The following is a 27,585-nucleotide window of genomic DNA, read 5'->3' on the forward strand; positions in this document are numbered from 1 at the left end:
ACTCCCAAATAGTGATGAAGGAACCAAAGGAATGGGCCAATTACAGAGAAAACCGACAAAGCCTGCTAATGTTTTTCCCTGAAAGAAGATAGTGACATAAAAATCCAGGTAAGAAGGAGTTTGTTCACTTAAGGTCTCTGTATAAATAGTGAGAACAGAGGTGGAATCAATATGGCATGATAGTAGAATACCAAATTACAAATCTACCTTCTATTTGGAATGCAGCAAAAAAGGCCTAGGTGTCAGACAGCATAGGAATGTTATGTCCAATACAGGTCAATTTCCTGCAGTAACGAAGCAAGGCTTCATTATCTTCCTTTCCATCCATCCTTACAAGAGTTCCTATAAAACAGTGAATTATTTCTATTTACCCAGTGCATTCTGAGCAGAGGTGGTATTCATCAGGTGCAGACCAGTTTGGGGCGAACCAGTAGTACCGATTGCAGGTGGGTGGGCCTGTTCACCCCCCCTCAACAGTATGCCATCCTATTTAGGCATGTTTTGAAGCCACACACATATGTGCAAGCCACGTGTGCGAGCAAAATTCATGCGTGGAAAGCTGCATGTATGCATGGAAGGCTGCACACATGCATGGAAGGTCACACTGAGACTGCAAAAAAATTCCTATTTGGCCTCTGTGGATGACCCCTTCAAGGCACACTGTAATATAGGGAGGGCAGGCAGGTGTCCGCTTCTTCGGCGGCCAGGGGCAAAAGGAGAAATGCCTCAGGCGCAGCCCTATTTATAGGGCTTGCCCAGGTAAGCCCCCGGCTGCAAAATGCTGCACACGGAGGCATGCAGCTGGCAATGGCGATTTCGCAATGCCTTGCAAGATGGCCAATGCTCAGGAAGGTGGTAGTGCCGATGCTTTGCTCTTCCTAGCCCCGGCACAATTTTGGCTGGCCGTGCATTTGTTGAAATTAGATAAAAAGTAGTTCACAAAGAAAGTAAAATTATGATAAAGTGTATACTGTACCTATGAAGATCATCAATTTGGAGTCAGAGGAAATCACTTTATTTTGAACTGAATAGTAATAATTATTTTTTAAATATACAGTATCTGTGATAACCAGCCTAGGCTAAGGTGTAGTGCATATTTTAAACATGTTTCTATCTCCAGAAAAAACATTCTCTGGCAAGCCTAACAGAACTTTTCAACAGCCATGCACAATTCATCACTAGGATAAATGAAAATACTATATAAAACAAGATAGCACAGCAGTGCAAGAGGAACAGAATAGAAAATGACAAGAAAGTATTTTTAATTTTGCCTGTGGAAACTAATATGCTAAATCTTTGAAGTGCTCACAAACGGTACATTATTGGCAGCTCATGGAGCACTTAGGAAGGTCAAGATCAATAGTATCATAACAACAACATTTGCTGTTAAATTTGTCTCATTTGTGACAGCGATTCATCTTTGTCACAACAGATCTTGAGAAACACTTTGTTTGAATAGGTAGGAGTTGTCATGTCTTTGAGGACAAACCGATTGAAAAGTGTAACTTTTCCTGAGGAACCTTTGATTGGCTTAATAATTATGAAACTGCCACAATCAGTGTTCCCTCTAATTTCTTTTTGGGGTGGGCGGAAAAGTATAGTGTCTGAGCGGCAGTCCCTTCGGGACTGGGCGGCACAGAAATAATAAATAAATAAATAAACGAACAAATGAACAAACAAACAAACAAACAAACAAACAAACAAACAAACAAACAAAAAAAACCCACCCTGTTTTGCCTCAGAGAATTTCAAAATAAAATACTGTACTGTGTGTCTATAACAGTGAGCTCATAATAGGGCAACTCTATCAATATCAAAATGCCACTTAAATAGTTGAGCTAGTTTCAAACTAGATTTTGATTTTCTTTCTCTCTTCCTTACTCCCATTCTTTTTCTTTCTCTTTTCCTTCCTCTCCTTTTTCTATCTGTTTCTCTCTCTTCCTCTCTTCTTCTCTCTCTCCTTCCCTCTCACTCTTTCCCTCTCGGCTTCTGGGCAGGTTTGAAAAACTCTGAGTTGATGATGATTTTTAAGTGAGCAATTGCTCACTGCTCAGCTTAGAGGCAACTATGGCCACAATTCATGAAATAATTCTCCTTACTTCTTGCAAAGCCTGAGTCTGACTATGAGCAGAAAAGACACATGGGATTTCAAGATTATGTATGTTAATCTAGTGTTTATTACACCATCAATAATACCATTACTCCCAGCGGAAAAGGAGCTAGTCACTCAAAAACTGATTTGCATTTCCAAAATAATTATGAGTTGGAAACATCTGCTTCTGATGAAGTAAACTACGCCACAGAGTAACAGCTCCCCTAATCTTTGGGGACTTTTCCTCCAGAGGAAAGATGTAGTTAAGCAGCAAGATATCGTTAAGCCATTTTATATCCTTGGTGAGAAATTGATTATAATGTTCCAGTCCCAATCTGCTAATAAATGCTCAGAAGCAGCTTCTATGGCTTCAGAATAAGACTGCTGAGGTTTTCAGAGTTAAAATTATAAACAGACACAACACCCGATGTACGCAATATATTCCCATTTTCTGTAGTAAGAAAATCTATATTCTGAGCTCCACGCTACCAAATTTTGATCTTAACAAAAGGGAGCTTAAAAAGCTTGTGTTCTTTATGGAATACTTGTTAGATTTTGCTCCATATGCACATGGTATATCATCCTTTTCGTAGCTTCTCTACTGTAGAGATCAAATGACATTATCTCTGTCATGGAAGAATCAGCATACAGGATCTTAAATTTCAAGACGTTGTGATAAACTCTTGTTCCAGCTCAGTAATACAGTCATTTTCCTACCACCCATTTTTGCCCAATGATTTATTTGTGAATCTAATGAGCCGTAGAATGCATTCAGATGTTGAAGAAAAAACATCTGTTCCAAGAACATGTGCCTGCATGTGCTCTGTTTAAAAACCCTTCCCATTTAAATCTGATTTAGCTAATAATCCTTTTTTCTTGATGTGCTAACTTTCAATGTCACTAAACCTGGGATGAATTTTTTTTCACAATTTATGTGAATATCTTATCCGTATTCTTAAACGTTAAGGTTTTGGGGAAACTGCCTATATATGTGAATCTGTGAGTTTATTTCCTTTTGCTTGTTTGTTTAAATTTCACTGCTAGTTTTGGAAGGTTGTGAAACCTTTTACAGGTAATAGGAAATCTCAGTACTGAACGTATGAGCAAGAACCAGATGAAAACCAGCCCTTGTACACAAAATGGGGAGCGAGGCAGCCCATGAGACAGAGAAGAAACAAGAAAGAGGGCAGAGGTGCTTGAGTATTTCTTCGATATGTAGGGCTTGCTCTTGAAACCCAACTGAACAAAATAAAATAAGCATTATATTGCATAGCCTCATAAATTTTCTTCAGTAAAGATGGCCCATTGAAAATTATTGGATTTCTTCAGAGTTACTCTAATTGGTCAATCGAATCAAAAAATAGTTGGATTTCTTGAGCATTTAACACAATAACACAATAAAAGAGTTGAAAGTCACATCGGAAGTCTTCCTGTCCAACCCATGCTCAAGCAGGAGACCCGATATAATTTCAGACATATGGTTGTCTAATCTCTTCCTTGAAACCTTTAGTTTTCTGGAGGCAAGTCATTTTACTATTTAATTGGTCAGGAAAGTTCTCCTTAGGGAAATTTCCCTAACTTGTTTAGTCTGAATTACTATGTGAAGTCTCATATTAAAAAGGAATATAAAGAACACAATGGTTGATAGGTGGTATTAAAGACACAACTGGCTTAGAAATTGACTCATATCTGATCTGTACATGGAACGAGATGAGCTTACATGATTTCTCTCCATTATCCAAGTAATGGACATAAGCATTAAATTGTCTGTGGGCTGAATGCATTAATAAAAAGAGCACTATGCAAAAAAAAAAAAATGTATTAATGAAAATATGTACCATGTCTCATTTACCACACAAAGCCATATACAATGGTGTTGTCTTTTAAGTGTGCCCTTTTTTGGAGAGGGGGAAGCAGTGGTGAGAAAACAAGGATGGAGGCTTAGCTTAAAGAAGCACAATGAAAAAAAACAGTTACTTATTTTGGTGTCTGTGTATTTGGGGATAATAGCTAATTCTGCTGTCTGATCCTTGTCCCATTTTATATTGAATATCTTCTGTGTCGAGTGATTATTCTTGAGCAAAACCTAAGGATCACTGCTGCAACAACTGAGCTTTATTGACACAGACACTCTTTATTAAAGGTGTAGAGCACTCATGAACAGCAGGCAAATCTCTCACATATCCTTCTTCATCTTCTTCTATTGTGATTCTGTATTTTCAGGGTTGGTTTTTTTAAACTGGACCTCAGAGAGTGTTTTGCATGGGGGAATCCTGCAATGCACTTTGGAAGGTAAGCTTCACCACCTCGCCTCTCAGAAAAGAAAAGCTGTAATACACAATTGCTTCCTTAGCTAGATCAAACAATGTAGATATTTTCATATCGATCTTCTTTTTCATCATCCCTTTCACCTACTGACTTCCCTTTGTCAAATCCAAATCACCAATTGACAATAAAGTACCATGTTATGAAAGAATGTGCTGACCCGGTCATCAGTAGTGCCAGTCCCACAGGTCACATGAAAGATACATCTCTGGACAGCTGGTCTAAATTACACAAGGTACTATGGGCAATGATTTCTATGATCAGAACCTTTTGCCCTTGATTCTCATTATCCTGCAATGCTTGTCTTCTATTTGCAGCTCTACTTTGAACTTTCTGGTAGCACACTTCTACAGCTAATATTCCATTCTTTCAAAATTTAGTGGACACGTGCATAAATTTGAGCCAAGACTTGGTAGTGGATGCATTGAACCTGATCATAGCGAGGGGGGGGGGGGGGGACACACCTTGAGGAATTTAAATTTGATGAGAGATTTATGGATCCCAGAATCCAAACTGGAAAAACAAACCTATACCCCATTATCTTTCTTGGAGACCTCAACCTACCACACATTAACTGGTCCTTAAATGAATGCAGCACAGAACCCATCCATTCTACTATATATAATACCATCACCTATCTGGGACTCAACCAACTAGTAATGAACAATACCAGACTATTCTTTCTTGATATGTTCTATTACTATACCTTCCTTTCTATTATTTTCTATTATTTCTTAGATATATTTTACTATGAGTATCTTCTCTTTAACCTTCGTCATGTATTTTACTATGTGTATATAGATATATACCCACTAAAACCCTCATTGTGTATTGGACAAAATAAATAAATAAAATAAACAAGTAAAACACAAGAGTTGTCTAAAGGCAAGCTCCAGGACCTTTGGACAATTTTTTTTGCTTGCAGTAGCTAAGTAAATCTTGCTCAAATGAAACACGTTAAGTCAATGGGACATTATCTGAAATATAATAAGGAGGAAGAAAATGAAATTGAATGTGACTTCTGTGGCTTTTTTATCCCCTACATAGATTCACCCTCCTGCTTTAAATCTAGATATGGGTCATCCAACTCACATTCAGCAATTTAGAATAGCGGTCTAGTATGTTCTGCAAACACAGTCATTGTAACTTGCTTAGTTGATGGCTTGTGACAATCTGTGACACTCCAGATCTTCCTGAACAGAACTCCTAGGAAACATTAGCAGTAGTGATGGATGGCGGGAATTAGAGTGCAGCAGTATTGCTTACCCCTGCATAAACCACAGCTAAACAAAGCTCATATATCCAGAGCTCAGAGAGAATGCTTATCTACTCAGACTGTTTGGGTGGTGGTGGTGAAGAAGAATAATGGTCATATAGCTTCAATAAAGGAAAAGCTTGGAGATGTAATATTGGACAAGCTTACTTGGCAAAAAGCCCTTTTTAAATGTTTGGGTAAACATACATAGAAGTAGATAGCCTGATTATTTCTAATATATAAGAATGCAGACGTGGGCTTTTTGTGTTAAATTATAATTTCTCAACTGATGCAGTTCAGCCCAGGACAAGCTAGGGGCTGAACAGCCCTTAATATGCTATTCTAAGAAAGATGACCATCACATTAAATTTCATGTCATAGGTTATTTGGCTTTTGACAAACTGACCCCATCTCCAGGATTTTTGGTTCAGCAGTAGATTATGCATTACACATGTAATTGTTTGTAAGAATGGTTTATACTATCCAGCACTGTCAGTTGTGGCAGCCCTAACCATATTTCATTTCACAAGAGGACAGATTTAATAGCGCTATTGAACATTCACCGAGTTCATACAGTAGGCTAATATTAAAGTTGAGCTAAGAGAATGCTACACCCAAATAAATAAGTCATATGCTGACTTTACATATTGGTTTGATTCATTCAGGGTGCTTGGTTAAGTACTGCAATACTGTCACACTGATCTACAAACTGAACAATGCATTTTAGTTCAGCCTAGGTCAGTGAGGGCAAACTGGACTCACATGCCAGCATTAACCAACAAAAAACAAGAATTGCGCATATTTGCAGAGGCTGCACAAGAATGGAGTATGCTCTTGTTCAATATCTAGACTCTCTTAAAATTGCACATGAGTGGGAAGGAGTAGAATTGCACAAGAATGGAGAACTAAGGGAAGAGTATTCTCAAAAACCAGTTCAAGAACGCAAGTCTTGAGTGATCTGGAGCTGCCTTGGGTAGTGTTGGGCGAACTGAACCTGCAAAGTTCGGGTTTGTACCGAACTTTGTGCGGTTCGGTACACCGAACCCGAACCCGAATTTTTGCAAAGGTTCAGCAAAAGTTTGGGTTCGGGTTTGGGAGAGTGCCAGGAAGTGCTGCCACCCAGCTGTCACCTTCCGGAACAGCCGGGACGCTTCCCAGCGCTCTCCCGAACCCGAACTTTTGCCGAACTTCCAGGTTCGGTGTTCAGGAGACCGCCGAGAAGTGCCCCGGCTGTTTCTGAAGGTGGCATCTGGGTGGCGGCATTTCCCAGAACAGCCGGGGAGCTGTCGGCCAGTTGGCCAGCTGAAATGGGGACTCCAGGAAGGATGTCTCAGTGACGTCAAGGCTCCGCCCCTGGAATCCCCTTGTGGGATTCCCCACCTCCTTTTGCGCTTCCCGACTGGCCGACAGCTCCCCGGCTGTTCAGGGAAGTGCCACCGCCCAGCTATTACCTTCAGAAACAGCCAGGGCGCTTCTCGGTGGTCTCCCGAGTGCCAAACTTGAAAGTTTTGCAAAAGTTCGGGTTCGGGTGCCGAACCCAAACCTGAACTTTGTTGGGTTCACCCAACACTAGCCTTGGGTAGATTGCAGAGGCCCATCAACAGAAGGAACACAGGGCAAATCCATAAGATCACATACATGGTTAGACTGTATTGGTTAAAAATAAATAAATGGTTTATCTTTTGTTCAGAGTCCCCCCCCATCTTTCTCTTTCTCCCTCCCTCTCCCTCTTACATATACACAGATGTGATAACACGTTAGGCATTTTCTAAATTTTGTTTGACACACTGAGCCCCAAAAGACCATCACTGGCATAGACTGTTGTTCCCTTTCTTTGCCTCTTGTTCTCTGTGTTGAAGCTCCTGTTTGTATGCAGGCATTACAGTCCAAAAGACCTTCCCGCATTCTATCAAGATATCCCAGTTCTGCATACGACAGCAGCAATGGTCTGTCATCCTACTGCTAGAAGCCAGGAATGTTTATAGTAGAAGGAAAACCATTTTGTGATTCTGGTATCATATTTCAGACATTTTACAGCACAGCACGTGCTGCTTCCACATAATGTCAGTTCATGCTTGATGTCAGGGTTGATATAATACCTAGCCAAAAACATTTGTTCACAAGAGCACTGTGAACAGAGAGGTCACCAAAACATTCTTATTATTCTTTCAGAAAACCTACAGAGATGGGAAGAATGCTCTTCCTCTCAAACTCAGAAAACATAATCAGTTCTGAGGAAAATGTATTTCTATTCTAGCAACTTCTCCAGAACCTGAAGCAGATTTATACTGAAGTCTGATATTTCAAATACGTGTAAGTGGCATGTGTACATTTTTAGCCTTTGGAATTTTTCCACTCATCACCTTTAAGCTTCCAATATTTTCTACTCCTAAAAATAATTTTGGATACAAGTCTGCAGAGATTATCAGTCATCTAGGTCATGACTGTCCCAATGGTGTTTTTTTCAAGAGGCAACTGGACTTTCTTGTTTTTTTCTTTTGAAGACATTTTGCTTCTCATCCAAGAAGCTTCTTCAACTCTGACAGGATAGTGAGGAATGGAAGGATTTATACTCCTTGCAGACAGCTGAGAATTAGCATCCTTTTAGAGCACTTGGAGATTTATCTGTGTCCTCCAAGTGCTTCAAGAGTAGACTACAGAAACCAAGAGCACTGAGTACTGCTCCTGGCTCCTGTAGTCTACAATTTTTCCTCTGGAAGAGCCTTGGTGGTGCAATGGTTAGAGTGCAGTACTGAAAGATACTTTTGCTGATCCCTGGCTGCCAGCAGTTTGGCAATCTCAGTAGGCTCAAGGTTGACTCAGCCTTCCATCCTTCCAAGATCTGTAAAATGAGGACCCAGATTGTTAGGGGCAATGTAAGCAAATCCTGCAAGGAATATAAACCACTTACAGAGGGCTGTAAAGCTCTGTGAAGTGGTATATAAGTCTACATGCTATTGCTATTGCTATTGGAAATCCATTTGTACTCACACCATTCAAAGGGTGTTCATCCCAAATTGTATAGCTAAAAATCTGTAGAGATTCTAATTAACAGCTGCAAGGAATACAAATCCTTCCATTCCCCACTATCCAGTCAGAGCTGAAAAAGCTTCTTGAATGAGAAGTGAAATGTCTTCAAAAGAAAACCAAGAAAGTCCAGTTGCCTCCTGAATAAAGTACCTTTGGGAAAATTTGGTTATTTCAAAAGTAGTTATCCCTTCATATTCCAACTGTCTCCAACTTTATTTAAGGGAAAAATAATATATGTATATAAGTTTGTGTGTGTGTGTGTGTGTGTGTAGGGTGACAGCTCTATTTCAGGATTTGCCTTGTTTTTTTCTTTTTGTCTTTTGGGTCGAAACCTGCTTCATTTGGAGCTCATAGTTGATCTTCAACAAGCTGTTTTTCCTCAGAAGAAGGGGATATATTTTTGTTTTCTCTGCCTTTTTTGTTTTCAGACTCAAAATAAATCCGATGAGAAGCACTGCAAGCCAGTAACTAAGCCATAATCTTTTTATTTTATTTTTTTAATTGCTTGATATGGGAATAGAAAACTTTTCCTGACAGAGACAAGGCTACTTGAGAAGAGATATGTACTGCCCCCATCCACTGAGCACTAAAGTGCAGGGGTGTCAAACTAAATTTCATTGGTGGCCACATAAGGGTTGTGTTTGACCTTGGTGGGTGGGTGGGGGCATGGTTAGGGTGGGCGTGGCTAGCTTGATGTCACTTGTGTCAGGGGCACTGGTGGTGGCCTGAGAACGCTGCCAGGCAAAATGCACTTCTGATCTCCATTTTCAACTGGGACAGCCTCCTGCAACCTTCTTCCAATGAAAACAAAGCACCATTTTTGCTGGAAGAGGCACTGTGGACCAGTCCTTTGCTGTTTCCAGGGCAGCCCCATGGGCCATATCTAAGCACCCCATGGGCCAGATCCAGCCCACAAATCTTTAAATTAGACATCGATGCTATAAAGGAAAGCTGGGACATCATTTGGTTAGCATTTATATACAGATGCTCCAAAAATTATATTAATATTTTACAATGCAACAAGCAAATCACTCAATCTCAGAAACAAAGGTAGTGACTGTGCTACCATTCAGTTTGCAAACATGTATTAACATTTTTTCAGATGAATTTTTTTTAATCAATTAGTATTAGATGGGGGGGGGTAGGAAATGACAAAACACTAAACAATCTTTCATCTTAGAATGAAAATGGTTCATTGCACAATCAGTGCAAAGTAAAGAAATCTCTCTCTCCAGAGATGCTCGATATCTATATGATGGAGAAAAATCTTGGTATTGTTACTGTTTCTATAAAGGTTGCAGAGCTGGATATGTTTTAAATTATAAATTGCTCCAGAGTTGGAAAGTGAGTAGGTCACTGGCTCTATTAACAATCCAGTTTTTTTAAAAAAAAATTAGCATACTTATTTGGAGGAGGAAAGAATCTTCTCCAGCTAATATAACTATCCTGCTCTCCCTCTGCCCTCTCAAATAATTGGATTACATCAACCCCAAACTATCAATTTTTGACTGTGGTAATACGTTTCCACCTAAGACAGCATTTGTTGGTGAAATGTGCTCAGCCAACCTAAACACTCTTCGATTACCACAGTACTTGGTTCTCCCTTTCCATCTCCCAAGCATGGCAACATTGCAAGTGGAGTGCATATTCAATATTCAGCTATGTAAATATATATTTTAAAGTGAGGGGAGGAGGAGGAAAAAATGAATCTTCCAAGCCTTAAAATGTGTTTTTTAAAATGATAATAATAGTAATGGAACTTGATAAGCAGACAGAAATGCCAAATCCAGTCTAAACAGCTGTCTGAAAATGCAACAAACTATATCTGTAACACCATCAAATGTCGACATCTGCCTAACCTAGATCTTTGGGAAGGACTCGATAGGTGGATTAAAATGTCAAATTTGGTCTAAAGATCTGGCTGGTTATGCAAATAATAATAATAATAATAATAATAATAATAATAATAATAATAATAATAATAATAATAATAGAAACATAGAAACATAGAAACATAGAAACATAGAAACATAGGGATAAAATGGCAGGAGCGAGCACCCAGTGGACTGTATTAAAAAAGGCCATCTTAAAAGCCACTGGACTGTATGTAAGACAAATAACTAAAGGTAAAAGGAAGAAGAAACCGCTATGGTTTAGCAATGATGTAAGGGCTATAGTCAATGAAAAAAAGGCTGCCTATAGGAGGTATAAAGAGTCTGGAAGTATAGCTGATAGAGAGGTGTATAAAATGAGACAGAAGGAGGTGAAACAGATAATATATGCTGCTAAAGCCTCAAAAGAGGAAGAAATTGCCAAATCTGTAAAGAAGGGGGATAAAACCTTCTTCAGATATATTAGTGATAAGAAGAAGAAAAACTGCGGCATCACGAAGCTTAGTACCCGGAATAATACATGCATTAATGGAAATAAGGAGATCGCTGACCATTTCAATAGCTACTTCTGTTCAGTTTTCTCAAAAGACACCTTACAAAATAATACTATAGGGGGATATAGCATTGCTTCCAGCTGTACGGATTCAGCTCCAGTGATCTTAGAAGCCGATGTCTTAGAAGAACTTGAACGATTAAAGATAAATAAGGCAATGGGTCCAGATGGCATCCACCCCAGAGTTCTTAAAGAACTCAGATCTGTCATTACTACCCCCCTGACTGATTTGTTTAACCAATCCTTGTTAAAAGGAGAAGTTCCTGAGGATTGAAGAATGGCCAGTGTTGTGCCTATTCACAAGAAGGGCAGTAGAGAAGAAGCTGGTAACTACAGGCCAGTTAGCTTGACATCAGTTGTAGTTAAAATGATGGAGACTCTACTCAAAAAAAGGATAAATCAGCACCTAAAAAACAATAACTTATTGGACCCAAACCAGCATGGCTTTACTGAAGGCAAATCATGTCAGACTAATCTCATTGATTTCTTTGACTATGTCACAAAGGTGTTGGATGAAGGTGGTGCCGTGGATATTGCCTACCTGGACTTCAGCAAAGCCTTTGATACGGTTCCACATAAAGAGCTGATAGATAAATTAGTGAAGATTGGACTTAATCCCTGGATAATTCAATGGATTTGCATCTGGCTGAAGCGTAGACATCAAAGAGTTATTGTTAATGGCGAGTATTCTGAGCAGAGTCAGGTTACAAGCGGTGTGCCACAAGGGTCTGTTCTGGGTCTTATTCTTTTTAATATGTTTGTGAGTGACATAGGGGAAGGTTTGGTAGGGAAGGTTTGCCTATTTGCCGATGACTCTAAAGTGTGCAATAGGATTGATATTCCTGGAGGCGTCTGTAATATGGTAAATGATTTAGCTTTACTAGATAAATGGTCAAAGCAATGGAAACTGCAGTTTAATGTTTCCAAATGTAAAATAATGCACTTAGGGAAAAGGAATCCTCAATCTGAGTATTGTATTGGCAGTTCTGTGTTAGCAAATACTTCAAAAGAAAAGGATTTAGGGGTAGTGATTTCTGACAGTCTCAAAATGGGTGAACAGTGCAGTCAGGCGGTAGGGAAAGCAAGTAGGATGCTTGGCTGCATAGCTAGAGGTATAACAAGCAGGAAGAGGGAGATTATGATCCCGCTATATAGAATGCTGGTGAGACCACATTTGGAATACTGTGTTCAGTTCTGGAGACCTCACCTACAAAAAGATATTGACAAAATTGAACGGGTCCAAAGACGGGCTACAAGAATGGTGGAAGGTGTTAAGCATAAAACGTATCAGGAAAGACTTAATGAACTCAATCTGTATAGTCTGGAGGACAGAAGGAAAAGGGGGGACATGATCGAAACATTTAAATATATTAAAGGGTTAAATAAGGTCCAGGAGGGAAGTGTTTTTAATAGGAAAGTGAACACAAGAACAAGGGGACACAATCTGAAGTTAGTTGGGGGAAAGATCAAAAGCAACATGAGAAAATATTATTTCACTGAAAGAGTAGTAGATCCTTGGAACAAACTTCCAGCAGACGTGGTAGATAAATCCACAGTAACTGAATTTAAACATGCCTGGGATAAACATATATCCATCCAAAGATAAAATACAGAAAATAGTATAAGGGCAGACTAGATGGACCACGAGGTCTTTTTCTGCCGTCAGACTTCTATGTTTCTATGTTTCTATGTTTCTATAGAAACATAGAAACATAGGAACATAGAAATATCATAAAAACATCGGTGAACAAAAATGCCACTTCCAGTCTGAACATCTGGCTGACTGTGTGACAAACCAAAATACAGTAATAGGAGGCTTGGGTGCAATCCCAAAACTTCTGGAGCACGAGTTGAACACTGTCAACATTGACAAAATCCCCATCAGTCAATTGCAAAATGCAGCTTTACTTGGAACAGCTTACATCCTGGGATAATACTATTAATACCATCAAACAAGAAAATCTGCCTATTCCAGGTCTTTGGGAAGGACTCGATAGGTGGATTAAAATGTCAAATTTGGTCTAAAGATCTGGCTGGTTAGGCAATTAATAATAATAATAACAAAAACAACAACAACAACAACAACAATAATAATCATAGAAACATAGAAACATCATAGAAACAGAAACACAGAAGATTGACTGCAGAAAAAGACCTCATGGTCCATCTAGTCTGCCCTTATACTATTTCCTGTACTTTTATTTTAGGATGGATATGTGTTTATCCCAGGCATGTTTAAATTCAGTTACTGTGGATTTACCAACCACGTCTGCTGGAAGTTTGTTCCAAGGATCTACTACTCTTTCAGTAAAATAATATTTTCTCATGTTGCTTCTGATCTTTCTCCCAACTAACTTCAGATTGTGCCTAATAATAATAATAATAATAATAATAATAATAATAATAATAATAATAATATCCATCTGTCAATTGCAAAAGGCCGCTTTACTGGAATCGGCAAACATAATTCGCATAGTGATCTTGTTTGCTGAGTTGTATTGACATAATAATAATAATAATAATAATAATAATCCTCGATCCACAGCTCACATTAGAGAACCATCTTTCAGCTGTGGCGAGGGGGGCGTTTGCCCAGGTTCGCCTGGTGCACCAGTTGCGGCCCTATCTGGACCGGGACTCATTGCTCACAGTCACTCATGCCCTCATCACCTCGAGGTTCGACTACTGTAATGCTCTCTACATGGGGCTACCTTTGAAAAGTGTTCGGAAACTTCAGATCGTGCAGAATGCAGCTGCGAGAGCAGTCATGGGCCTACCTAGGTATGCCCATGTTTCAACATCACTCCGCAGCTTGCATTGGCTGCCGATCAATTTCCGGTCACAATTCAAAGTGTTGGTCATGACCTTTAAAGCCCTTCATGGCACTGGACCAGAATATCTCCGAGACCGCCTTCTACCGCACGAATCCCAGCGACCAATTAGGTCCCACAGAGTGGGCCTTCTCCGGGTCCCGTCAACTAAACAATGTCGGTTGGCGGGCCTCAGGGGAAGAGCCTTCTCTGTGGCGGCCCCGACTCTCTGGAACCAACTCCCCCCAGAGATTAGAACTGCCCCTACTCTCCCTGCCTTCCGTAAACTTCTTAAAACCCACCTCTGTCGTCAGGCATGGGGGAACTGAAACACCTCCCCCGGGCATGCACATTTTATGTATGGGATGTTTGAGTGTATGCTTGTTAACAAAATGGGGTTCTTTTAAATGTTTTAAATTATATTTGGATTTGTTACAAACTGTTATGTTATGCTGTGAGCCGCCCCGAGTCTGCGGAGAGGGGCGGCATACAAATCTAAATAAATAAATAAATAATAATAATAATAATAATATGCCTTATGTTTTGACTCCATTGCTTCCACGTTTGGCAGGGCAGAAATTTTTGCTAAATTCTTGCCCTTATGTAGATAACAAAATCTTTCCTTCTAAATGCAAATTTTAAAAAGCTGTATTATCATCAGTGACTAGTTTCAATTTCTAATTAAATTTATTCATATTGATTTTTTGAACTTCTGGCTCTCATCGGCATCAAGATCAGTAGTGGGTTCCATTTACCTTTGCTACCAGTTAGGGAACAGAAATGTGCAGGCAGGCGTGGGTGCTTTGCATGTGTGCAACACTTCTGTGCATGCTCAAAATTTATTTATTAAATTTATATGCCACCCATATCCCAGATAGGGCAACTCTATCATGATTTTCCTAACAATATATAGTTCTTGAACACTTTTCTAGCTTTGCTGTATCTGAAACACTTTGGCAGAGAAGAAAAAATATATGAAAATACTATATAAAACTATAGTGATCACTGGACAGTAGAGATATGCAGAGATATAGAATTCAATTCAAACTATTTTTGGATTATATTCTTACAAACAGGGCTGACCTACGGATTGTGTTTCTTCTATCATAATATTATAACATTTAAATTTTTCTTATGTTTTTTCTGATTTTCTAAATTGCTTATATTTTCCAATCAGAAGAATTTATTGTTTTTTCTCCATTTATAATTTATAAATTGTAATTATCTAGTTGTATCTGTTAATTGCAGCAATCTCATTGGTTTATTTTAAAAGTAATTCCATTTGCCAAGTTGATATACTCGTACTTTAACATGTAGATTTAGATCAGTGCCATGTTAAGTATTTGGAAATCAGTTTTACAGTGCTTGTAAGCCCCGCTTTATTTAAAACTGGGGTTTTTCTTTTTTTTTTCTTGTGTCTTTGATTATATTTGTACATTCAATAAATAATCATTATTTTGTTAAAAAAAATAAAGTTTCAAAATAACTGAAAATAAAGAGTCCCCAGTGAGATGGGCAGGAAATTTTGTTTGATAAACAATCAAATAAATAAATAACAAAAGGTTATTAGTTAAGCCTCTTATTTCTTGCATGAAAAAAATCCGTCAAAAACTCCTTTCTCCTTAACTAAAGATCTCCAGGGTGCCTATTTGTGGCAAGTATGCCAACAATAGTTCTGATATTTGCAAATATTTTTTCCCCTTTTAAATTATTTATGTAGCAATTGGCTGTATACACTAAGTGGGTAACATTCCAGGTCTCAGGTTTCCTGAATTTGTTCTATGCAACAAATAAAAGAAGTTGTGTTGATGAAGATCTAAGTAAGTGTCAGCAACAAAACTCAGTAGAGCTTGTTAAAAATAAATTAATACCAAAATACAGGATGGAGATCATGAAAATATCGTCATGAATCTTAAAACTGTTTCGAAAGGTACAAGGAAATAAAAGCTAACAGTGCATTTTTGTTATGTCATATGGTATCAAAGAAGGTTTGGAATATGTAAATGTCCCTATGTGCTACTTACAAAAAGTGCAGGAACAGCAACAGGAGTAATAATAATAGCCAAAATGTGAATAATATAATATAATTTATAATGTGATCTTAATTTGTCTTTATAGAGAATAGCCTTTTCAGTTTAAGTTAGCCTCCAAAGAGCTGCGATCATTTAGTAACTGGCAAGATATTACTTTATCATCTGGGCTTATTGCTTTCCCAAAGCCTATATAAAGCCAAGGGACTTCCTTTTAAAAAGGTTAAATAAATCAACAAATGAATAAATTTGTAAGAACTCAGTGCATGCTCCCATGGCTGCTGTTTGTTCTGCTACTTATTCTATTGGTGCTCATTCTAAATTTTGAAATGTGTTGGAAATTTCAGTGTTATTTTAAAAGCAACAATGCTCACGTTTACTCATTTTTTGGAATTCTTATTTTGTCTTATGCAACTGTTTGTAAAGCTATATTTCATTGATTCAGATGGTACTTAAAATATTAAAAAGGGTTTTAACTCTTAAAAGTGATACTATTTTTCTAAACAGCTTTCCTATTAGATGTCCTACACAGGCACAGCCTTACACCACTGAATCAATTTTGTATAATATTCTCTCTACAAATGAAAACTCTTCTAAGCCTATGTTCCAGATTATTTTGGTGCTTATTCTGCCAGACTGATAGAATCATTATTTCATGCTGGCGTTACAATTTCTCAGCTTTTAATATATTTAGCTATTTCAAATATTGTTCCAATCCTGGAATGATGGGTCAATGACTGAGGTGAATCAGGCTTCTGTGCTAACAGCTCTCTTTATTTCACACAATTTATTTTATACAATGCTTGGCAGCTAACACACACACACACAGACAGACACACTAGCTGATGGCAACAATGAATCCTGTTGGACAACTCCTTATATAGTGAACTATCAAAGAGGTAGCCAATCAGGAGGCAGTGTGCACCCTCTGTAGAGAATGGACCTGAGTGAGAAGTCATGGATATAATAAATATAATCTACCCTTTCTCCTACAATGTAGTCCTTTGTTTTATTGCTGAAATATAAATTTCAACAGTCCCAGCCAGTAGGCTAATGGTGAGAAACAACAGAAGATGTGGCATCCAATTAAAATATTCTGAATGCATGCATGTATGTATGCATTTATGTATGTATGCATATATGCATGTATTTTATTTATTTATTTATTTATTTATTTATTTATTTATTAGATTTGTATGCCGCCCCTCTCCGAAGACTCGGAGCGGCTCACTACAACAATATACAATACAAATCCAATGATTAAAAGCAGAACAGTTAAAACCTTTGATTTAAAAACAATCATACATTCCAAACAAACCATACATAAAACAGGACGGCCAAGGGGAATCAATTTCCCCCTGCCTGGTGGGAGAGGTGGGTTTTTAGGAGTTTGCGAAAGGCAAGGAGGGTGAGGGCAGTCCTGATCTCTGGGGGGAGTTGATTCCAGAGGGTCGGGGCTGCCACAGAGAAGGCTCTTCCCCTGGGTCCCAGCAAACGGGATTGTTTTGTCGACGGGACTCGGAGTAGGCCAACTCTGTGGGACTTAATTGGTCGCTGGAATTTGTGCGGCAGAAGACGGTCCCTAAGGTATTCTGTATGTATGATTGTATTATTTATTTGGAAAGCCCAAATGCCCAGTAATGGAGGAGTATTTGGAACAGGGCCTGTTCCCATTTCCCCTATCTTAATCTTATTGTTAAGTCTGCTTGAAATAAATTTCAGGCTGATTTATTCCTAGTCTAAGTTATATAGGATTGCAACCATGTCTATGGACTTGGATAGAGTATAAATGTGGTATGTGCATTATTCAAGATTCACTGGGGTTTACTGGAACTTATTTTTTTTAAAAAATGGTACAGAATTATCTGCAAAATGAATGATGTAATCCTGAAGTATCTTAACAGGAGGTCAACCTCTTTATTTCATCCAAGTGTTTTAGAATGAACAGAGCTATTAATTAAATCTGCAAAATAGATTTATATAAAATAAACATCTCAATCATCATCTAGATATCTGAAATAATTAATTCCCATATTATTTATTGATTTCTATATAGAATCGTCGAGCCAAACATCATGATTGAATGGATATCATCATCATCATCATTGGCACAACATTTAGAGGCTGCCTGACCCTACAAGACTTTAGGAAGCTTACAACCTTAAAGGAAGGAGAATATAGGTCTGAGCAAGGAACTAATCTTTTGGGTGAATCCCTAATAGCCTTGTAAGAAAGCTCTGACAACTTTCATAATTATCATAGATAAGAAAGCATGCCAACACTTCCCCTAAGCTTGATTCATAGCATTTAAATAGGCCTCTTCCAGGAACAAAAAAATAGCCTAAAAACATTGCACCTGTTTAAAAATGTTAATCCGACAATTAATAATCACTCACGTATGCTTTCCCCTGCAGCACCAGCAGTGATAAATGAAATTTGTCGTGTTGAACTTTACTGTAGCAGCCCCCCATCTGCCTATATGCAGCCATCTAAGGCAAAGCAAGTTGTGTGGAAGGGGCAGGAAGCACAATGCAGAGCATAAGTGAAAGCAACTTCTTAGCATAATAGTTTTATATGCCGGTCAAAAAAGCCCAATCTACATGCGCATGAACTGCCTTTGTCTGCTCACCTTGCAGCTACCTTGCTTACATAAAGTCACCCTGCATATTGGAACAGCTGTAATATGGCAAGAGGTTGGTGGATAATTCCCCTCCCCTCCTCCCTTTGCCAAAAAAATAAGAAACTGTTTGATGTAGAATCTTTAGAGCACATTCTAAAATAGCACAGTCCATCTGATAGGACTGCAGATTTTGTTTGTTTTTTAAAAATAATTTTAATTGAACAATTTTAAAAACATAGTCTTCGAGCCGCCCCGAGTCTTCGGAGAGGGGCGGCATACAAATCTAATAAATTATTATTATTATTATTATTATTGTTATTATTATTATTATTGTTGTTGTTATTGTTATAGTTATAAAAAATATACATCTGCACAAAACCAACATTCAAAAGATATCACACGACATAACATAACAAAACCTAAAACTAAACAATAAAAAATTAATATTCATTTTGCAGCGTAGCATATCAGTATATGTAAAACTTCTGTAAAACTCCACTTGTTCATTGACTTATCTATATTTACATAATTCATTAAACTTCAACCTATTGCAATTTTCTCTATCTTATAACATCTTGTATAGGACTGCAGATTTTGATTTGCTTAGCCACTGACACTGGCTAAGCTAACTTGTGGTTGTCTTTGAGAATTGAATTCATCTGGCCAGCTGAAGATTTAGTGGGAATCCAGAGCATGATGAAGCCCATTAAATATGTTGTGGTGGGAAGGATGGGTGATTTTACTATATTAATTTATTATATATTATTCTTTTTATTAGTTTTATTGTTTTTATATGAGGTTTTATATTTCGTAAGCATCCTTGAATTGCCATGTGCGAATAGGTGGTGATATAAACTCAATGAATGAATGAATGAGTCAATGAATGAATGAATGAATGAATGAATGAATGAATGAATGTATTAATTGATAAATTAATGAATTAATGAATTAATGAATGCATTAATTAATTAATTAATTAATTAATTAATTGATGAATTAATTAATTAATTAATTGATGAATTAATTAATTAATTAATGAGCAAATAAATAAAGTGCAAGCACAACTAACTGAGCCAATGGGCTAGGGTTAAATAAACTATGGCTTGTTTATTTTGCAAACCCTGCCAATACTCTATGGGGAAATGGACTAGAGCAGCAATAAATTCATTGGCACATCTTAACTCTTGTCTGAATGGGAAAAAATTCCAGTTCAGCAGCTAATCATTCACAAATACAAATGTGACAGAGTAGCAAAGTAGCATGGACTTTTTCACATTAAGGAATTGGTCACCAGGAGGTATGGATGCTACTTCCATTCCTGAAACATAACTACCAACACATGAACCCAACCTGACCATCCAAAATGCAAGAAGAATTGACTTTTGGAATCACTTTCTCCCTTTGATATGGAATAATAGTACTGTAATACAAAAAACCTTGAAGGTGTCTTGGTGTTTAATCTTACTCACGCCATCTGTTACTTTTTGAGATTTCTCTGAAGTGGGAAGGGACTCATGCATGCAAATGAATATCAGTATTACACTTTAGACCAAACATCTATTCACTTTAGGGACCAGACAAGCTGTTACAGCATGTAAAACAATAAACAGAAAGCCAAGGATAGTATTTACTTCCAAATCATTTAACTCTGATGAGCAGAAGGAGGTTATTAAGTGAATTACATTTTTCAATCTCCATTGTAAAAGCAGAAAGATTTTTTATAACATATATCCCAAGTGTCCATTCCTAATTAGCAATGATAAGTTTTCTGATCAATTGAAAAATACCAAGATGGCTTTTTTGAAAAATAGAGGAACTCTATATTTCCTACACTCTCAAAAGTAAATATGAAATGAAATCATTTTTTCACTTTCTAAAAGGGAAACCAAAGAAGAATGAAGAATGCTATATGGCAGCCAGCTTTTTTCCAACTTGTTGCCCAAAAGGTTGTAGATAATTCTTGTATTCCCCAACTAATAAGAAAATTATAGGGTTTGAGATTATGGGAGTTCATTTTGAGTTTGCCCAATTACAGAAATCATAATTAGATTTTGCACATACTGCTTCATCTCTTATAAATATCTGAAACTTGACAATCTGGACCTTGTTTTCTTTCCAAAAATTTTCTGAAGCATCTAGGCAAGAAGCTCCATAATCTTACTGGGATACTGGTTGAAGCTAATAAGTTACAAAGGTCAATTGGTCCCTATGGAGATACTTAAGCCATTAAAAGTATATAAAATCAGGTCTATTTGAATGATTATGGTGTGAGAAGCTGCTCACTTAAGGAAAATTACAATGTGACCTGACTTGCATGGTCTGCTAAGTCATTGTTTATTTAACCATAGTTTAAACTAAACTATAATTGATACTTTAGCCATAAACCACAGAGAGTGAGTACATACAACATACTTGGGATGTGAAGATTGTTCAAAATCTAGGTAATTCTACAGTCCGAATCTGCAGATGAATTTCAGATTCCTATTTTTCTAGATGTTTTTCTCCTCAGAAGAACTATTCACAAAATTGGATGGCATTTTGGGAATGGAAAAATCCAAATGGCCCCAAAAGTTAAATATTCCTCCCCCACCCACCCCACCCCTGTGGCTTCTGGCAACCACCTGAGTTTTTGTATCTCAAAACAGGAAGCTCTAAATTGTCATATATGATATTGCTTCATCATATGATCACTCAAAAAGCACCAGTCAAGGAAGATGTCTCCATACAATGGAACTGAAATGTGTATCACAGGGTTTGGGGAAGTTAAACAAACTCAGAAGAGGTTTCTAGTATTATCAATCTTACCAAGCAGATCAGATTAAAAAAAAATAGGCTTCATGGAAGACTAAAAAATACTTAATAGATTGATTAGGCTAGCGAGGGGTCCTTCAAGCTTGCTTGTTTTCTTACAGACATTTCATTACCCTAACTAGGTAACATCATCAGTGCTAGACTTTTTCTCCCTTCACTAAACCAGGTGTCAGCATGGCCACCATGTGACACATCCAGCCTGTGGGTCACGAGTTTGACCCACATGCTTTAGAAACATTTAGGGAATTAATTTCCTATGGGCAGGGGCAGGATTCCAAAATTTTACAACTAGTTCTCTGTCCAGTTGCTGGGTGGGTGGGGCCATGGTGACCTACTCAGCCTCTTGCACTATGGTGGGGGGAGGTTTGCCCACCTCAGGGTCTGGAGGCTTTCCTCAAGCCACAGTGAGGGTGAAAACGGCCTCCCCCAGGTTCCAGAGGCTCTCTGGAGGTCAAAAATGGGCTGTTTCTGGGTTTGAAACTTCTGGGAATTCTGTTGCTGACCAGCCCCAGGCTCCATGCAAGCCCTGCACTTACCTGGCATCCAAAATGGTCTGTAAGAAGACTCCTGGGGTGGTTGGAGTGGGCAGGGACAGTCAGTCCTTTCAACTACTGGTTCAATGAACCCTATGTATATTAGCATCTGGTTTGCCCGAATCATCTGAACTGTCTCAATCCCACACATGCCTAGGGGAGAAAAGCCTAGACAAGTCATATTTGTAGCAATAATATTTTTGTCTGGACACTTCAGAGATAGGGAGTTGAAACTCTTAATTGCTTTTCAAAATCTAATTTTTCAAGAAAAGGTAATTATGACCAAATCTTGGATGGCCCTTTCTGTTCTAAGAGATCTGTAAGGGTCATGCATAAATGCACCACTGTGCCTACTGTCCTGTCCTACTGCCCCATTGTCCTCTTTTAATGTTACTTTTTACTTATGTTTATACAAACTAGTACTATCCTATACATGTTTGACAAATAAATATGATAAAAATAAAATAAAATAAATGTTTCTATCATCCGGGCACTTGTTACACCGTTGCGTAAAATGCAATTCCACAAATCGATTCTTCACCCACTGCAATTTGAAATACATGAATGCTATTTAATCTATCACAAACACGGGAAAGGGATTTTAAAAATTAATACTTTCTGAAAGCTGAGGCCTCATTAAGTGGGACCGATCATTTCTAGCTCAGTCATTTATTGGATTCACATACAATATAATGACCTACTTTCAGTCTGCTTTGCCAGCTTGGTTTCTATTAGTTTCACATATATTGACAATCTGGCAAGTGCATTTTTGGCTCTGGTTGCCATGTCCTTATTTCATACAATAGAAAGTCTATTAGAAGAGTATTAGAGTTTAATTATAATATGGATACTCTTTCATTTTGTTACACACTAGTAATTCTCAATAATTGTAATGGCTATTATCCAGCATCAATAAAGAGAATGTACTTTTGCTGCTCAGAGTCATTTAATTGAAGCACCAAACATATTGAAGAAATGCAAGTTTATGGGAACTAAGTGGATAAAATAGTTACAACTGAATATACAAAAAACAATACATATTTACGGATTTCATTTAGCTTTGTATCTTCAAAAAGGATAACTGAGAATATCGTTTGATTTAAGTTCCAGAGTTGTTAAATCCTGTTTCCTCATGATAACTCAATGTAGACAAAAAACTGAAATAATTTTACCTCATACTATTGGAAAAGGGACGTTTAACCATGTAACCATTTAAACAATAGCAAGGAGATACTAACACATGAATAGTATGGAAGGCTTTGCTTATTTAACCTCATGACAATAGTTTAGTGTTGTACCTCATGATTCTTGACAAATGTATCTTTTTCTTGTATGCACACTGAGAGCACATATACCAAAGACAAATTCTTGTGTGTGCAATCACACTTGGCCAATAAAGAATTCTATTCTATTCTATTCTATTCTGTTCCATCCTGTCCCTTCCCTTCCCTTCCATTCTATTCTGTTCCATCCCGTCCCGTCCCTTCCCTTCCCTTCCATTCCATTCTATTCCATTCCATTATATTCTGGAATAATTTCCTTGTTTTAAATCATTAGTGCATTTCTGACCCCACCCCCAACTTAGTCATCCCAAAATTATTGAAAAATATAGCATTGCCTTCTCCTTCAAGACAAGGAACAAGGATTAAAGAGATAAATCTGCTTCTACCGTATGTATGTATGTATGTATGTATGTATGTATGTATGTATGTATGCAAAATACTTATAATAAGAAGTCCTCCTTTGTGGAGACTACATTGAACTTGGCCCTACAAATGGGGCAGCATGAAGTTGAAGAGAAAATTTTACTAGTTCTCTGCCCAGTTGCTGGGTGGGTGGGGCCATGGTGACCTACTCAGCCTCTTGCACCACGGTGGGGGGAGATTTGCCCACCTCAGGATCTGGAGGCTTTCCTCAAGCCACCGTGAGGGTGAAAACGGCCTCTCCCAGGTTCCAGAGGCTCTCTGGAGGTCAAAAATGGGCTGTTTCTGGGTTTGAAACTTCTGGGAACTCTGTTTCTGACCAGCCCCAGGCTCTATGCAGGCCCTGCATTTACGTATAGAATCCAAAGGTGGCATTCTGTATTGGAACTGGACACAACTTGGCATTATAGACAATATAACTGTATCGAAAAATGCTCTGAATTTCTCTTGAAAAGGAGAGATTATTCAATCATTTCTCAAGAATATCTTCTCTTTATCGATGACAAAAACAGTGATACTAAAAAGCCAGTAAAGGAAGTTTTCTTACAATCTCTTGCCTTAGTCTTTAATGGAAGTAGGAGCAACCAGGAAAGTTCAAAGCCACAGAAAACATTATTGCACAGTAAAGTACACATATCATTGGCCACACACTACTCATGGCAATATCCTCGGAATTCTCCTTGAAATCCTTGCCTTTGTCTTGGAAATAATTTGTTAAGTAAATTGGTTTTCATGAAATGGTTGAAGGAAAGTTATTGGAGAACTACAAGGGGAGAAAGTTACTGCACAAAAGTTCTGCTTCTGGGCTTTCCGTAAGCATCTCAACAATAACGTGCCAATGGAAATCTTGTTTATTTTATTCCATTGCTCACCTCTTTAAATTAAATTTAAATAATCATTAGTAGTGCAGTAGTATTAGAACAATTCATCCATTTTGCAAAAGAAAGTAGGGAAAATAGAGTTTTCCCTTGGCATCAGTCTTAAGGGGGGATATTTTAAATACACCCCCCCCCCCATTAGGCATGAAAGCTGGCTGGATGACTTTGGGCCAATCAATCTCAATCAGCTCACATCACAGGGTTGTTAATATGGGGATAATTAGAGGAGGAAGTAGTGGTAGGTACAATAGCCATCTTGATTTATTTATCATAATAATAAAGGAGAAAATCAATCAACCAATCAATATTTTCTGTAAGTTCCTAAACAGAGATGAGGAAGCCTTAGAATCAAAAAATGTTCCTCAAACTACTTTCTAATTTCTTAGAAAATACTGCTTGCTGTATAATACATTTTCCCCCGACTCCATGATATACAGCAGGAATGTCAAACACACATCGTCACAGCAGTGTCACGTGATGTATCGGGACTTTTTTCCCTTTCGCTAAAGTGGGTGTGGCCTGCACATGACACATCCAGCCCACCGGCTGGGAGTTTGACAGCCTTTATTTATTTATTTATTTATTTATTTATTTATTTATTTATTTATTTATTTATTTATTTATTTATTTATTTATTTATTTATTTATTTATTTATTTATTTATTTATTTATTTATTTATTTATTTATTTATTTATTTATTTATTTATTTATTTATTTATTTATTTATTGGATTTGTATGTCGCCCCTTTTGATATACAGCATATGAGTATAGGGAAACACTTAGGTCAAAATTGTATAAGCAGTCACATTATTCAGTTTGCCCTTCTTAATGAGATTCAAGAAAGAGACAGACACCTCCAATATAACCAAAAAAACAAAAAAAAACCCCATACTTTCTTTCCATGCTGACACACATAATTTCCACCCACATTCATGTACAAATTCTATAATAGAAGAAGATATAGTAAACAAAGTAAGCCAGGGGCAATTGTGTCAAACATGCATATTGAGTCAAGCTCTATTAAAAATTAAACATTCCAAAGTCTTTTAGAAATCTTATAAAACATTATTGTTTACATAATATTCTATATTTTTCTCTCTGTTAGAGATGCTTTCCGTTTTAGAAGCAGAAAAGGTGGCAGGTGAATTTTTTGACCTGAGTGTTTTGTGTGTTTGTATCTGTGTATTAATACAGATAGTAATATATAAAGGTCAAAATCTTAGGAATTAATCTGAAAAACAGGTGAAACACTATTCTAAGCCAAATTGAGTGCCAAAAGAGAAACATTTACCTTTTTCACAAAAACGCCCAGTGAAATGAAGAGTGCAGTCACACCGAAATGAGGTCACGCCATCAGGAAGATTAATCTGGTGGCAACTTCCTCCATTACGACACAAGCCCTCTTGGCAGACTGAGAATAAAGCTGGAAAAGCAGTTGATGTCAAAACTGCCTTCAGTGAATCAGGGCTGGGACCCAAAAGAACTGCTGCATTCTTTTCAGAGGCAGGAAACCTGTGATTTAGAGACAGAATTTAACCTTTTATTTTATTGTATTTTCATTCTTCTTCTCAGGTACAGGAAATCTAGGCAGCATAAAGGGACACAACCTTAACATAAAAAAAATACTTGGTAATAGAAATCTAGCAAGATAATGTAATAAATAATAATATGTTAGAAAATTGTCAGTTGGTGGTGCCTAGGGGAAGAGCCTTCTCTGTGGTGGCTCCAGCCCTCTGGAACAAACTTTCCCCAGAGATACGTTCTGCCCCCTCTCTCTGGGTCTTTTGTAATGCTCTTAAGACCCACTTCTGCCGGTGGGCATGGGGGCCCTGAGTGGCGAGATTGCCTCCGGCCGATGCCATGTATGATTGAACTGGATGAATGCACATGATTGCATATAGGAGTTTTTTTAATGCTTTTTTTTTTTAGTAATTTGTATAATTTTTATAATCATTTAGATTTTGCTTGTTGCTTCATTTATAATGTTGTATGCCGCCCTGAGTCGCCTCGCGAAGGGTGGCATAGAAATCTAATAAATAAACAAACAAATAAATAAATAATAAATAGGAGAGAGAGAGAAGGGGAGGAAGAGGGGGAGCGGAGGAAGGGAGAGAGAGTGAGAGATAGAGGGAGGGAGGAAGAGAGAAGGCCTTGGGGAAAAAAAGGTGAGCATGCTGGAATATTAGCAATGATAGTTGAATGGAAGAAGGGTGGGCTGATATTCAGGGTGTGCAAAGAAGGAAGACAGACTGCCATTCTTGCCCTGCTAAATCCTTCCAGATTTTGATTTAAGTGAAATCCAGCTCAACCCAACAAGGCAGATTTTTTTTCCTCCTGACCTGTGAGTGGGCCACCTGAAATGGTTTGGCCAAGCCTCTCCACTACATGTTTGTTTGTTTGTGACTCACAATAAATCATTTTCCATTTTGCATGTCCCCCCCCCCCCCCCTTTTCCAAAATCACCTAATAGCAAACCTTGCTCGATTCAATGGGACTTATTGTTCAGCAAAGACCAGGGATATCAATTACTAGCATTCAGTGGTCCCCATTGTCCAAGCTCTGGAATTCCTGTCACATCTGAAGATTCAAATGGCAGTTCCGTTCCTCTGCAAGTGCCCATTCTCCACATGGGCATTGTTTATGCACACATTCGATTATAAAAATATTATAATACTTGGAATCCAAGAATGCGCTCGTTCTGAGCTGGCCTTATCAAACCAAAAACACATGAACACCAACAGAAAACCAGGTGTCTTTAGGAATTTCAGACACTGAATAAACCTGCATAGGTATAAATCAGTTTTGATATTTATTTACCTTAAAGACAAGATGCGTAGCTTTCATTATATGAAGTGATGTTTTGTTACATACTCTGGAGAAAGCCTCTCTGTGATAAAGAACCAGTGGCCATTTTGCACAATAATGAGCAGCTATTAGAGATACAAAAACATTCATCTATACTTTCCTTTGTCTATTCATGTTAAGGGCGAAAGATTTATATGATCTGAAGAGAAACCAGAGTATTTGTGTTTAGCAGGCAGTGTGCCCCAC

General features: G+C 37.9%; 1 protein-coding gene across 1 annotated transcript in view; it reads right to left on the reverse strand.

Annotated features, from left to right (window-relative positions):
* Nucleotides 1-27,585, reverse strand: part of EYS (eyes shut homolog) — a 1,050,766-nt gene that overhangs the window by 175,677 nt on the left and 847,504 nt on the right. Inside the window, exon 37 of the mRNA XM_070763632.1 lies at nt 25,826-26,046. Within this exon, the coding sequence (XP_070619733.1) occupies nt 25,826-26,046 (221 nt within the window). The remainder of the gene's footprint in view (nt 1-25,825; nt 26,047-27,585) is intronic.

The sequence above is a fragment of the Erythrolamprus reginae genome, chromosome 1 (genome assembly GCF_031021105.1).
Source record: "Erythrolamprus reginae isolate rEryReg1 chromosome 1, rEryReg1.hap1, whole genome shotgun sequence".
NCBI classification, from domain to species: Eukaryota; Metazoa; Chordata; class Lepidosauria; order Squamata; family Dipsadidae; genus Erythrolamprus; species Erythrolamprus reginae.